General features: G+C 47.9%; 1 protein-coding gene across 1 annotated transcript in view; it reads right to left on the minus strand.

Moving 5' to 3' along the window:
- The window catches only part of Slc6a4 (solute carrier family 6 member 4), a 32,557-nt gene that overhangs the window by 11,652 nt on the left and 5,379 nt on the right, over window positions 1-15,526 (minus strand). Inside the window, exons 2-9 of the mRNA XM_051179957.1 lie at window positions 9,224-9,656; window positions 6,344-6,478; window positions 5,987-6,206; window positions 4,659-4,797; window positions 3,476-3,610; window positions 3,048-3,151; window positions 1,637-1,764; window positions 591-703 (exon numbers count right to left, since the gene is read on the minus strand). Coding sequence (XP_051035914.1) covers window positions 591-703; window positions 1,637-1,764; window positions 3,048-3,151; window positions 3,476-3,610; window positions 4,659-4,797; window positions 5,987-6,206; window positions 6,344-6,478; window positions 9,224-9,566 — 1,317 coding nt within the window. The 5' untranslated portion in view covers window positions 9,567-9,656. The remainder of the gene's footprint in view (window positions 1-590; window positions 704-1,636; window positions 1,765-3,047; window positions 3,152-3,475; window positions 3,611-4,658; window positions 4,798-5,986; window positions 6,207-6,343; window positions 6,479-9,223; window positions 9,657-15,526) is intronic.

Raw genomic sequence — 15,526 nt, forward strand, 5'->3', positions numbered from 1 at the left:
ATGCAGTCTTGGGACAAGCCTGTGCTTTAAGGACAGTGGACAGGAAGAGAGATAAGACCACCAAGTGAACAGTCAAGCTGGTCAAGCCCAGTTCGCCCACTCACTGGCCTGTGAACATGGCTGGAAACCTACTTCCATCTGATACCATCATCAGAAACCATCACTTGGGCCATGCAGGCAAGAAAATACAGCACACAAAACTTCAGCATTTGGTGTGTCTGGGAGAGACTGTCTGCTCCAAGGCCAGCTCAATGCTCTCTATACTAACAGTTACAAGTCTCTGAGCTGAGCCCTTAGGTGCCAGCAGGGGGAAAGAAGGAAAATAATTTATATATGCTGAGCCCTTTGTGCCAGGCACTTTCCCTACATTATACCAGTAATAACTCTCTATTGTACCCAGTGCAAAAGGTGCCTTGCTGAGAGGAATGGACTGGGGGACACAATGGGGAGGATCAGAGGAGGAAGAAGGGAATTACCAGGAGATAGCAAACAGTACCACGTGAGGGCCTGGGTGCGAGGAAGTGAGTCTAGCCATTTCCTGATCCCTTTTCCTCTCATCCTCCCAGACCCATTTTTCTGTCTCTACTCACCGTGCTATCCAAACCCAATGTGATTAACATGAGGAAGAAGATGATGGCAAAGAATGTAGATGCTGGCATGTTGGCTATAGCCTCTGCATACGTGATGAAGAGGAGGCTGGGGCCTAAAACAGGGAGAGGGAGGAAGAGGAGAAGGTGGATGCTGAGACCCATCCTGCCATGTAGAACTGGGCTACACAGAAGTTTGTGGTTCTCACCACAGGCCTCTGTGGGGAATCAGCTTTTGTCAGTATCAAAGGCTGCTTCATCCACCACACCTGACACTTTGCAAAGCTGGGGGAAGATTATTCACCTTGAAAACTGTGTCTTTCAACCCAGGATCTAGAAGAGACTTAAGACTGGGACCCAACAAGCCCCAGTATGTGATGACTCTGTTTTGTCAGGGCCAGGACTGCTACAGTTGAAGTACCCTGCGCTGTCCTCAGCACCAGAATAGCAGGAGAGGGACTGAGGACCCCAGCCATTCATTTTTAAGTCACCCCTTCTTTTTACATTTGGGGGTGCTATGATATGAACTCCAGCATCTGAACACCATAGGTAAGTGCTTTACCACTGACCTACAACCTACCCCTCCAGCTCTTAAAATTCTTTTGACAATGTGACAAGTTCTCAAACCCTCATGGCTAGCTAGGGATGCTGTCATTTGGTCCAAGCACTACATCTGGCCAAAATACCTGGGGCTTTAACTACTTGGTCTCGTTGCTTTAAATATCTGTTATGCTACTTCCCATGAAAACATGAAGCAACATGGCCGGCCATATCAGTTAAATCTTATCTCTCTGCAAGGGAAGTCCTGAGGACTGGACCATTCCACGAGATTATCCCAGTGCCCAAACCCACTGATTTTAAAGCTATCATACAAGTCATATTTTTAATCCCATCATGCACTGGGCACAGAGAACTGAATGCATGGGTGGGCTGAGATCACCAGGGCAATTAAGTTTCTTTCAAATTGTTGAAAATTTAAAAGAACAGTTGAAAAGTATTTCTAGAGAGCCAACGTGTATCAATTCCATACACAGAGCCCTGGATCCTACCTGCATCTTTGGCCACCTCGGATACGTCCTCATTCCTCATCTCTGCCATGTAGCCAAGCACCGTGAAGATGACAAAGCCAGAAACAAAGCTTGTCATGCAATTCACCACACTGGTCACCAGGGCGTCTCTGGAGTGGAAAACCCAGGATGCCTGAGACACTTCTGGGGTAGGGAGTCTAAGAAACCCTTCTCTGTGTCTCGATTCCCCATGCCCATCCTACCCCCCACCTCCCCCAGAGCTCTACTCCCAAATGCTGTGGCCGCCACACAGAGCATGGGGAAGGCAGGTCAGGGATGTTTTAAGACATAAACCAGGTACAGTAGTAGCATGTGCCTTAATTCCATCTCTTGGAAGGCTGAGTGAGGCAGGAGGATTGTGAGCTCAAAGCCACAGAGCTATGAGCTACAGAGTAAGAGGGGAACAGGGAGAGCTTCTTGCTGTGAAAACAGAGTACCATGGACTTTAACCAGGAGAGGCAGTGCCCTGGAGTGGGGCCTTAGCCAGAGGGGTCCCAGAAGGGGCTTCGACCTCACGTTCGTGAAACTGGAATTTCAATACTATCTTTAAATCACACGACTGCTGAGGAGAAACCTTGAAAGTTTTAAGATTTCATTACATAGCTTTAGATGGTATCTCAGAACAAGGCCACAGTCCTTAGAGGGTGTGGGAACTCCTCCCCCACCTTCAGAAAGAACAGATTCCATAATTATATCAATAATGGTATAAATGGACTGCTGGACATTGCCATCTGTACAGGAAGATTTAATCTCTAAAGATGATCAGTGGCATTCAAGCCACCATCAATGCAATAGTCCTGTTTAACATATGGAAGCATGATTTTTGAGACAGGGTTTCTCTGTGTAGTCCTAGCCATCCTAGAACTTGCTTTGTAGGCCAGGTGAACTCAGAGATCTGTCTCTGTCTCTGCTTCCCAAATGCTAGGATTAAAGGTGTATACACTACCATGCCTAGCTAATTATAAAGTATATTAACTATGGTATACTGCATTTTTTAATAACCTTGTTATAAAACATTTCCTTGTTCTAGGAGTGATCTTGTGTGGCTCAACACAACATTGAACTCAGTCTGTAGTTGAGGCTGGCCTTGAACTCATCACTTCCGTCTCTACCTCCCAAGTGCTGAGACTATAGGAATGCACCATCATCCCCTGAATTTCTTATTTCATATATATGACTCTCATAAAACACAAGTAGCTTGGAGACTTTCTCAACTTCTGAATAGACTGGGTAAAGATATGGGTTGGATGGGCACTAAGGCCATGGATGAATGGCCAAGGACCTGTGATACCCCTGAGGGACAGTGCCCTCATGGTCGGGTTTGAGACCATTGCCTTCCTTGGACTGTCTGTCTCTCCATTTCCAAGCTTGCCCAACAGTTCCACGTACTCACTGGTAACAGTTGTTGTTGAACTTGTTGTAGCTAGCAAAAGCCAGGAGAACCCCAAAGCCCGGGCCAAGAGAGAAGAAGATCTGAGCAGCAGCATCCACCCACACCTGGAACACAGCAGGGGAGGCACAGGGTATGCGTGAGACCTGGGCTGCAGCAGAGCAAAGCAGCACCCCTCAGGCCTCTGTGCGGCCATTCGCTGGGCACAAGCCAGTTTCCAGGCCCATTGCAGGGATGGCCACTTCTCTGGTGAAATATAAGTGATTTCTCTTCCTACCGTTCAGTGGCCTCAAGACACTGTGTTCTTAGTGCTTGTATTTCTGATCTAAAGTATCGTTGCTGACTTGTACATTAAATTTGAGTTGTCCCTGCTGTCCTATTTGAAAGAGAGTTGGCTTCATCTAGTGAAAATCAGGCCCTCAATGTCTTACCCCTGTCTCCAAGAGTTTCTGCCAGTTGGGTTTTAAGTAGAAGACAACCCCTCTCCAGGCTCCAGGAAGGGTGGCCCCCCTCACCAGCAGGACAGACAGGACGATGTAAGGAAAGGTGGCTGTCACCCACACCACCTAGAATGAAGAATAGAAACATGGGTTACTACCAAACTGTCCCAGAGACAGCAAAGAGAGGAGACAGGTGGTGGCACTGTCTTTCTACTGATGACCTCTGGGAATGGGGGTCCATTTATTCTGTCACTGTAGGAAGCAGCGTGGGGGGCAGGAGGATCCATATCTCCAAGCCTGAGGCTGGGTGTAACATACTGCTGTAATTCTGCCATTTCAGACACTGAGGCAGGAGGATTCCTATGAGTTCATGGCCAGCATGGGCCGCATAGTGAAATGCTGTTCTGAAAAAGCAGACAGACAGTAAGCAGCAGTAACAAAACTCCACTGCCTTCAGGGATCTGACTGCTTGCCAGTACTCCCTACCTTTAAGTCTGCTCCACATCTGACAGAATCTAGCGGCAAGCAATAGAATTAGCCAGTGTAGAAAAGCTCTGGGTTTGGCTCTTGAGTAGCTTCCAGTAAATTATGGCCAATATTGGCAACCCACAAGGCTAAAAGAATTTATACACACACACACACACACACACACACACACAGTGCATGCATGTATGTGTGGAAGCCAGAGGTTGACACACTGGGTGTCTTCCTCAGGTGGTATTCACCTGACTGTGCTCTCCAAGCCTGAAGTTCACCCACTCAGTTAACCTGACTGGCCAGCAAGCCAAGGGTCCCCCATCTCTGCCTCCTGCTCCCCCCATGCTGGGATTGCAGCCACACACTATGCACTATGTGCAGCTTTTTACATGAGTGCTGGTGACACACACTCCAGTCTTCATGCTTCTGTGACAAGCACTTTGCCTACTCCAGCCCCTATACATTTTCTAATATAATGTACCTTCATTTAATTAGATGCACTTACATGTAGAGGATATCAGTTAATTTCTAGAACCTTCTAACAGATGTGATGAAGAAAGTATCACAGAATGTGTTTGGTGTTGAGGCAAACTGATTTTCTCCTGCTCAGTAGCTGTCCGGGGTAATGGTCTTGAGTTTGTGTGACACTGTGGGGTCCTGGGCAGTTCAGGACAAGCAGCAGCAGAGTCCTCCTCACCTTGCCAGATGTTTTAACTCCTTTCCAGATGCTAAAGTAGATAATGGTGAAGATGAGAATGATGCAGAGAGCAAGCTGCCAGCTGATGGTCCCCAGGTCCTGGAGTCCTTTAGACTGGTGGATCTGCAGGACATGGCGCCTGGAGTGACAGACAGAGGAAGGACCTGTGAGAGCCACCTGGGCACACGACAGATGCCACCAGAGGACAGTGCACACCAGCAGGGGCCTCAGGAGGGGCTGGAATGGGCCTTGCTCCTTCTGAAAGAACCCTGGATGGCCCTAGGAGGAGCATTCAGCCCACAGCCAGGCCTGATCTCTCCTCATCCACTGTCTAGAACCAGAACCTCTCAGCTGGCATGACCAGCTTTGCACTACATGGTAATCTGTGTGTGACAATGAGCCCTTCACTCAAAATTAGCTCTGTATTTGGGCTACTATTGCCTAAAAGTCCCATGTTAAAAATACTACTGTGCTGGGGGAATAGCATACTAGAAGAGCAACTGCCTAGCATGTGTAAGACCCTAGGTTTAATCCTTAATACCATAAGGAAAAAAATCCTAGATTCTACAAGTATTTTCCAAAGGGCAGGTCCCACTCACATAGTCAGCACACCAGATCAGAAACAAGTTTTGAACAACTGAAGTAATAGGGTGTTTGTTTCCATGGCAACCAGCTGGAGGAGGAGAAGCCAACAAAAAGGATAGCTTTAATGCAGAGGAGTAACTCTGGGGAGTGAAGGTAGGGTCAGTGTGGACATGGTGGAGCGGTTTGGCCTGATGTATGGCGTGTAGAGACAAGGAGGGGTCAGTTTATGGAGCAGTCGGGATAGAGTCCCAACTCCAAATCCCGGAGAGGGCAATGCTGCCGTCCCTACACTCACATTTGTTCCCTAATCTTGACAGGCTTCACCTCTCAAATCTCAGGAGACCTGGAAGGGGTCACGAGATCCCACCCATCCCTGACTATAGGCAGTCAAAGTTTGCTGGGATAAGATATTTTCTCCAGTGGTGTAGCACTGGTAAGTTGCCCATGTTCCTGACAGCAATCATCAGACAGCATAGAAAAACAAAACCAAACAAACAATGACCATAGAAGGGGAATGAGTTAGGAAGGTGGTGAGTGGGAGATAATAGTGAATGTAAGCAAGATATATATCCATGTGTGTAACTGTCACAATGGGACCTGTTTTGTATAACTACTATCTGCTAATGAAACACTTTAAAAGAAGTCTGACAGGAGAAGGGTGAAGAGTTTTTGGTTCCTAAGATGCCAAGATGGGGCATATGGCCTGTCCTTAACAGACCACACCCCCCCTCACATGTACTTACAAGTAAAACTCCTCAGCAGGTGACGTGGAATGGAGTGTCCAGGTGACGTTGTCCTGGGAGAAGTAGTTGGTGCAATTGTCCGTGTTCCAAGAGTTCTTGCAGCTTGTCCAGGGCAGCTGGTCGGTGAAGGAGGAGATGAGGTAGTAGAGGGCCCAGGCTATAATGGTGTTGTAGTAGGAGGCGATATAGAAGGCAATGATGCAGATGGCATAGCCAATCCCTAGGCAGTGGGTGAGAAAGGCAAGTTCACAGGGCAACTCAGACCCATAAAGCCTAAGAGACTAAAGAACTAGGTCCCGGCCGTTTATGTGCCTTGTCAGGCACCTCCTCCCGACCCTCAGGCCATTCAGTTGTTACCTTTGAAGATCGGGCAGATTTTCCTCCATATAGAAATGCACCCATTTCGGTGGTACTGGCCCAGTACAAGCTCCATGTAAAAAAGCGGGATTCCCCCAAAGATGGCCATGATGGTGTAGGGGAGGAGGAAGGCACCTGTGGCAGAAAGGAGACAATTTTACTTCCTGCCCACATCTGTCCCCAGATGGGCCTGCTGATGTGGAGATGAGTTCACAGTAGGCGGCCTGGTCTTGTGCTTTGTGAGAGGTCCCACTAGACAAAGTCCCAGGGGTACTATCAAGTGTGAACCCCTGGTTGAGTTGGTGAGCATGACTGTTGACATTGTTAATTTGGTATAACTTGGTGGGTATAACCTGGGAAGGGCTCCCAATGGAGGAAGTCTTTTTGTTTGTTTGGATTTCTGCTTTTTGAGACAGGGTTTCTCAAGTACCAGCCCTGGCTGTCCTGGAACTCACTTTGTAGACCAGGTTGGCCTCAAACTCACAGAGATCTGCCTGCCGCTGCCTTGAAAGTACTGGGATTAAAGGCATGGCCACCACACCCAGAAATCTTGATTGGGTTGGCCCATGAGAGACTTTAACTGTGTTAATGGACATGGGAAGCCCCATCCAGAATGTAGGCAGCACTACCTCACGGGTCGGGCCCTGGACTGAATGAAAAGGAGAAGGAGACCCTCAGCTGAGCCAGCATGTACGCATGCATGTGACTAGCTGCTTGGAGTTCCTGCCATCTAGAACTTTCAGTGTGATGGACTGTAGCCTGGCACTATGAGCCAAATAACTCTCTTTAAGCTGTTTTTGTCTTGGTATTTCACTGAAGCAACAAGAAATGAAACTAAGTGTTTCAGGGCAGATCAAAGCAAAAACAAGCAAGCAAAAGACAAACAAACCCAGTGAACAACACAGAAAGAGGTGCCTGAGGGGGTAAGGGGAAAGAGGCTGGGCTAGAGTCAACAGAGCAGGTGCCAGCACTGTTGTAGGTCTGGGGTGGTTCAGAGAGTCACCAATCTGACTCAAGTTTGGGTTTTAGTAAATTAGAGGCCAGGACCAAACCAGAAAGAGTTCTCTAGGCAAAGCCCCGGTTATTGTTAGCCAAAGGATTGTAAAGGCAAAACCCACCAAGTTATACCAAATTAACTCATATGCTGTTTGGGTGAGGGAGAGGCTTGGTTTTACCGCCAACGTCCAAGCCTCAGCCATCCAAGCAAGCAAGCATTTTATACAAAAGTAGAACTTAGCAACTAGCCTATTTAATTTTGTGGCCCTAACCTTGTAAGAGTAGTGGAGGCAGTGAAATATTTTGCAATAATCAGCATTTTTTTTTTTTTTTTAAGACTAGCCTAACTGCACCAGGAAGCAGGTCATCTTGGGCCAGCTGACTGGGTACACTCAAGGTAGGAGCAAATTCCTCATGACTTATACAATCAAAAAGAAACCCTTTTATTTCCATAAGCCTAGTACAGTAAATTTACCCTCTAAACATGATGTTCACCACTATGAACAAGGACCACCTCCCTCCCTCTTTGTCTGAGCTCTGATTTCCAATCCCAACAGATGATGGTGCCAGAGGGTCACGCACCACAGTCACAGGTGACTCTAAAAACTGACCTCCCGGAGGGTCCACCCTAGACCCCATGAAGATGTACAGCTGTGGGAACACTGTGGAACTATCTGATGATCCGCACAGATGCAACCAAGTGATTACAGTCACTGTGAGCAAACCTGACGTGAGAATCAAAACCTTGCTGGGTTTTTATGGTGACCCTCAACTCATCCAAAGGATTTACCCAATTGGCTTTACAGTAGGAAATGTCACCAAGGACCCAGCCTCTCACATAAGGCTCAGGCTAAACGTCCTGCCAAATGGGAGATAAGGAGAATATGATTTCCAGTCCTACCAGTGAAGAGGTGTGCAAACTCCCATGGCCCAAGGAGCTGCCTTCGTAGCCACAGAACAGCCATTAAAAGACAAAGAAACTGTGTCAGGTCACAGAAGTCTGGATGACATAAATGAATTACCTCCGGATCTCATTGTAGTTGTCTTTCATACAGTTTGTCAAAACACATGTCTACCGACTGACACCTATTTCTTCCTGCCCAGTATCCACACAGAGGGTCAGTACCTACTCACCCGTCTCCCAGTCTGCTCTGCATACTCTCATGCTCCCCAACTCATACTCACCCGTCTCCCAGTCTGCTCTGCATACTCTCATGCTCCCCAACTCACACATAACAGTCAACAACATAACTAGACCCTTAGGGTCACTAGGATGGACAAGACACGGCCTCTACAACACAAGAGATGTAAATGTGGCCATGAATGCTCTGAGGTTGGTGTGAATGTCACAGAGGCTGGGTTCAACTCTGGATCACATCAAGTCTCATAACTTAAAGACTTTGGACCTAAACTAGTACTGTTCTCTGATCTCACACAAGCCCAATGTCCCAGCAGGGTCTGGAGCCTTACAGCCAGCCACCTACTAAGGTTTCCTCCCATAGGCCTTATACCTCCCTGCTCTGCCAGCAGAACTTCAGCAGTGTGGGGCGTGTTTTCTTGCTTTTGACTCAACTAATAGAAGCTTGACTAACACAGGATGAGAAGGAAAGCTCTTCAGCAAATGAAAAACAGACAGTGCTGTAAACCCAAGGTCATGTGTTGGAGAGCGCAGGCCCAGCTTCACAGACTGAAAGCCCCATGCAGGCTACCTTAGGAATTGTGGTTGACTGGAGACTTGACTAGCATGAAAGCCTAGGTTTCACATTTCTCATACTCATGTCAGTCACACGGGACAGTAAAGATGTGTTTTGCCTTATGGCCTCCCATGAGGGTCATCGACCCACCCCTGGGTGAGAGCCTCTGCTGGTGGCCCATGGTACTAACCTCCGCCATTCTGGTAGCATATGTAGGGAAAACGCCAGATGTTGCCCAGGTCTACCGCATAGCCAATGACAGACAGGAGAAAATCCATCTTCTTGCCCCAGGTCTCCCGCTCCCCTTGGCGAATCTCAGCCACCAGGGTGGTGGTGGCAGCTGGCATAGAGTGTGTAGCTTCGTCTCCTGCACTCGTGCTGGGAACTGCAGAATACCCATTGGATATTTGGCCAGGCTCTGCCCTGTCCCCTGGGGTGGGGACACCCTTCTGTAGAACACCATTTTCTTGACAGTCCTCTCTGGCCTTGCATGCTGACAGCACTTGCTGAGAATTCAAGGGTGTGGTCTCCATTCTGTTGGTCAGTAAGTGACACTGATGCCCATCTAAGGACCCAAACTTGGCTTGACTCTCCTCCCAGTGTTATGACGACAAAGCAGAGCTCTGTTGGGAAAGCATACAGAGAAAGAGAGAAAGCAGGGGTCCGTTTGTTTGGAGTAGTAATCATCCATGTTTTATTTTTTAAGAAAGGTCTCACTCTGTACCCCAGGTTGGCCTTGAACTTGCAGCAGGATAGATAGCCCTTGTACTGGCAGCAGGCCTCCTTTTGCAGCTTCCTGAGTGCAGGGAATGGTCTTAGGTGACAGGGTTACAAATGTTCTTATCTGTAAGCCAGCCCATTTGCTCAGAGTCAATAAAATCAACTAAACCTTTCCACAAAGGGAGAGTGTCAAATCACCATCAAGCAATTTGAAAAGGAAACAAAACAAAAATAGCAAATCACCAAGACTGCTTGCACGGGCTCTTCTAAAGAACCAGCACTTGCGTCATTTAGAGGGACACCAATGTCCCCTGTAGTTTATCAGTAACCCAGAGGAATGTGAGGAGAGGTTCCCTGCAGAGCCAGAGAGCCCAGTCCTGGATGCCATGCCTAGAGACCGCAGCACAGCTGCAACTTCTGCCTGCCAGCAGGGACAGTCCTCTCCGTTTAAACAGCACCTGATGTCACAGTTTACATATGCTACCTAGGTGGTCTGAAGAAAAGAGAGACAAAATACCACCCTTGGGTGGTGTCCAATGCCCCTTATATCTGGGTCTTTTCTCACGCTCCCTGCCGGGCTCCAGAAAATTCCAGCTTCCTGCAGCTGTGTCCAGCCCAGCCATGCTCCTCCACCATTCAGCCTTCCCAGGTCCTCTGCAGGTCCCAGTGGGCCGTGTCTGTCACTGCTCCTCACCAGTCAGTCATACTTCTTGCCACTTGCCAGCAACTTCTGGGGCTAAGCCACCTGTGGCTGCAGCCATGAGCAGACTGGCTGGTGTGCTCCTCCAGCGGGTCAAGGAGAAGCGTGCAGCCCACTGGCCCCACACTTGCCTGGTGACCCTGTTCCCACGTGCCCCTGCAGAAGGCTGGGCCCTGGCAGCCACACCTTTATTGTACTGCCATGATGGGTGCAGGGGAGCAGTTGGGCTCTCTTCAGGACTGAGGGTGAGATTTCTACACATGGAGTAGAAATCTGAGCCCTTTTGGACTTTAAACCTTCTGCCTGCTATAAACTTGGAAGCAGCCAAAGCCTTCTAGGTCACTCTCCATTTCTTTCAAGCTCTTGACAGTTTGGGAATTAGACTATGCCTCTGCTTCGTTAAGGTCATGTCATTCTAGAAATGGACTCTTACACTGCTCACAATGGCAGAGATCCCATGCCAGCCTCAAAGCCAAACCATGGGAGGAGGGCAAATGCTCAGCTCCTTCCTACTAGCGTTTTCAGGAAACCCCATATGTTCCCTTTCTTTTTGCTTCGTCGATGGGATCAACAAGCCCAGGCTGGCCTTGAACTTACCATGTAGGTAAGGATGAATGTGAATTTGTCTGATTTTTCCGCTTCCACCTCTGAGTGCGAGGATCACGTGAGTGTACCACCGTGCCTGGGTTCATGCAGGTGATTGAATGTAGGACTCTGCACACTGGCACTCTACCAACCAAGCTACATCATAGCTCTATACAGCCCATAACTCTCGATACAGACGGGTGTGAAGACAAAAATATCGTGAGGGCCTAGGCATATATCTAAGTGGTAAGGCATTTATTTGTTTAGCATACACAGAGTTCCCACACACATACACAGAATAAAAAACCTGAACACACTGTGGATATAAATATTGGCAAAGAAGAGAGCAATTAGAGTTTTGTGTTCAATGTTTTTTTTTTTTTAACTGTAAAGTAGAAAGTTTGGGTTTTAAAAGGATTGGCTGTTTCCAAAAATATTTAGAGAAACAAGAGGTAATTTGGTTACATGTAGATAGGGTATACATGCATATAAGTATGAACATGTCCTTGGGCCTACCCTGCCCAGCTGTTTGGCCCCCATCCTACCTCAGAATCAAGGATGCAAATGCTGAAAAGAATAGGGGATTCTGACACAAGTGTAGTGAGATACTCACTCACCTGTTGCACGGACCACGCCCACTGGTGGTGGGGACAGGAGCAGACATGACCTGGGGTCTGGGTAAGTAAGTGGCCAGGGGAACTAGGTCTGGGGAACTAGGTCTGGAGAAGCGGCCCTGAGCACTCTCTTGCTTGCTGGATGGGGACAGAGAGCATCCAGAGGCATTCTTGGGACCAGGAACCATCTGTCTCTGTTGTAAGTTATTTCTCCCTGAATAGACATGTGTTCCGCCTATCTGTTTTTTCCCTGATCCTTATTAATCCACGATACAAATCAGTGTAGACAGAGCCTCATTCTGCTTGATTGTTGTGCCAGCATCCAGACTCTGCCAGCTCTCCACTGTGTGACCTAGACTGGCCCTTTTTTTTGTGGTGCTTGAGATCAAACCATGGCTTCTCATGTGCTACATACCTGCCTTACCACTGAGCTGGAGCCCCAGCCCCGATAAACTTTAAACATAGCCACATGCTCCCTCACCTGCCATGAGTTAACACCTATGTTTATATGTTTACATTTAATATGTATTACATATATATTTATATAATATACATTTATGTTTAAATGTATTTAACACATGTGTACGTGTGTGCGCGCACATGTGGGGTGGGGTGATGCTGATATATCAATATAGTTAAAGAGAGAACTATGTTGAATTTGAACATGATTGTTCACACTAAACACAGGAAAGCCTGACAACCAAACAGTGGGTGTGGAAAGTGTCCCCAAGGGTGAGGATGGCCTACAGTGGACAGTGACGGATCAAGCATGGTTCCTTACTCTCTTCTCTGTCTTGCCTGAAGGAACTGCTCCCCAGCTCCAATATCAGAACTTTCCTCACACTTAAATTGTGGGATGGAGGGTGGATCAACTCAGAGGACAGACCTTGGGGAAGGGAAGAGGCCACAGCCTCAGGAGCCAAAGAGTGTGTTCCAGATTCCGTGTTTTAGTTTCTGTCCCTTGGGCATCTTGCAGCAAGGATGGAAATTTGTGTGGGTTGGTGCTCTCAGGGGCACTGTGTATTTCCCAGGGTGCCAGGGGCTCAGCCCCTAAGATATGGTCTTCATTTCTTGGCAGCTATGATGAGCGGCCCCTGAAAGGACAATATCCTAGTCTCTATTTTTATCGCAATCATCATAAAGCTCTGGTTTCCTGAAATATCTTCCCAGTGCTTTCTAACTTGATAAAACTAAAATAAACCTGGTCTGAGCATCCCTCAGGCAACAAGAGACGCCAGGTTGCTTCTCCACAGCGGTCTGTCTCTATCCGTCAGCTTTACTTTCTAGGGTTCTATCACACCCCCCACTTTTGATCACAGCACCCAGCATACAACCCGGTGAAACCACAACACAAGCTCCCATCAATTCAGTCCCCCTGCCTTTCCCTGTTAGAGGAAAACTCCTCCCAGCTACCAGTCTGTCTCCAGAAGGTGCCTGGCCTGAACTCCCTCCTGGTGGTCTCCTGACTCCCTTCTAACCTCACTGGTGGTCCAGAGCCCCACTCTGGCTTTCCTGACACCTGCCTCCCAAACAATGGTGGAGAAGTACAGGTCGTTAAGAAGGTTGGTTTCTAAGAATCCTCTACTGAAAGCTTTTCTAAAAGATATTTTTATCCTGCGGGGTAGGAAGACGGCAAAGGAGGTCAGTATTACAGCTCAGACCTCCTCCTGGCAGGCTTTGCATTTATCCATGGGCAGAAAGTGCCCCAGCAGCTGCCCTCAGCACACAAACACTGTTATCCCAGGCTGAGAAGCTAGCTAGTTGTGTGTGGCACCCCAGCACCCAACTGTGCTGTGAGGCTGCAGTCTGCTCCCATCTCCCACCCTCATCCCCCACCTCCTCCCCACCCCAGGGGCAGCTTGGCTGCTAGCTGATAGTTCGCGTTCTGTTCACATTCTCATTCCCCACTAATTCTCTCAATTTGTCCCTGGCTAGTTAAAAAGAAGTGTTTCTAGGCTGGGGGCCATGCTAAGTGGCAGAGTGTCTGCCTGGTAAGAGCCTTGAGGCCCTGATTCCATCCCCAGAACTGAAAGAAACTGGGAGAGCCTGGGAGGAGAGAAAAAACATGTTCCTGTTTAAATTTCCCTGGTCAAATCTCTATTTTTTTTTTTTTTTTTCTTTTCACAAACCGTCTCTGTAGCCAGGGGAGCTGGTGTCTGAACAAGCAAATAATTATAACCATTAGTCATAAAATACCCGACCCTCTGGAAATACCCGTGGCTCTTATGTTTAACGCCCATTGGCACAGTCTAAAGAAATATTCTGGGAGTTTTGTGCTCTGACTTTACCTGTCAAGATCAAAGCGAGCTCACTTCTCAGGATACTCCATTTCCATTTCCAAAACCAAAACAAATCTCCAGCATGAATTATGGGTTGAACACTGAGATAAGATTAATTACAGGTCATCAAGCCAAGTGGCAATTTGCATTCTCTGTGAGGGAGGAGGTGCTTACCAAGGTTGGCAGAACTGTGGGGCTTTAGCAGCAATAAACATTGAACCTACTCTAGAGAGGCATGGACTCTGACCAGCAGTACAGTCCTACCGTCCTCTAAAATATAAGGCCATGTTCAGAGGGAAGCTGGCACTTCCTGAAGAAGCCGAGGAGCCTGGAGTTCCTGCCCACTGGCCACACAAATGGCATGAGGCTGTCCCTCATGCTAACTCGCAGTCACTCAGGAGTTTGTGCCACAGGACCTCGGAACTTCTTTGATTCCCCTTCTCAGGCTCTGTGGTGTATAGTGCTGGCTTGCATTTGTATCTGTCCAGGGCTGAGGAGCATGCTAAGGTGGGTAGCATCAACACTGGAATCCATAAGGACCCCAGCTTCCTCCTCAAGTGAAGTAAAGAGACGTGGGGTATAAACAAAATCTGGTTTAGATAGGACCTCCACGCTCACTGCCATGCCCTATGCAAAGGAGCCCTTGTTTGAGAGATACCTTTGTTTTCTGGAATGGAAAGAATAGGAACATTCCTCCAGTGTTTTGGGACAGTTACTGGGAAAATCAAAAGGTTCTGTACTGACAGCAGAGAAGAGGCATCCCAATTTCTCCACACAGAGTACAGTCTAGAGGAGCAGAACAGCAGAATGGATCCAGATGTGTCCAAGGGCAGCCAAAAATGTAATGGGTTTTTATATACATTAAAAAAAAAAAAAGAAATAGGTTTGATGCAAACAGGCAAGCATAGCCTCAGTGAGCATGAGCAACCATGCTCAGACAGCCACCATCTCCAGTCATTTAACAGGTCTGGGGCCCAGGGTGTTCCTTTCTGTCTCACACATCTACGCTGACAACCCAGAGACATCACTTATTGGCTGTGTGACTTTGACCAGGCCACTTAACATCTCTGAGCCTCTTATTAGTTTCTCCAGTTTAGAAGCAGAACATAGGAAGTAAAAGGCTCTTGGGATTATAGTGTGACAACTGCTGGCTTTAGCACTAACAGCACATAGGCAACAACAAATAACGACAGGTGTTTCTGTGCCACCAACACACAGGACACCCATTCTGCTCTCTACTTCACACTCCAAGTAGGGAAACTAAGGCCCACAGGGCTTGTGACTTGGGGAACTGGAGCTCACTGGCTTTGTGCCTCTCATTCAAGACATGTGGTCATCTGGGAAACTTGTAAACAGGTACTGGGGCTGTGCTCCCAAGGTCTGTGTTGGAAGGCAGATAAACGAGCACCCCAAATTATTTCAGGGTGAGCCCTTAAACATGCCCATACATCTCATCACACTGTATTCTGGGAGGCCTGTGGAGAGATCTCCTCCTCCAAGAGGCTTCCTCTTTGCAGCCTGGCTCAAGATTAGCTCGGAACAATTACTCATCACTGTGTGCTTGCTTCAGGTCCCTCTGGAAGCAGGCCCTGTGG

This window comes from Phodopus roborovskii, unplaced genomic scaffold (assembly GCF_943737965.1).
Source record: "Phodopus roborovskii unplaced genomic scaffold, PHOROB, whole genome shotgun sequence".
Classification (NCBI taxonomy): domain Eukaryota; kingdom Metazoa; phylum Chordata; class Mammalia; order Rodentia; family Cricetidae; genus Phodopus; species Phodopus roborovskii.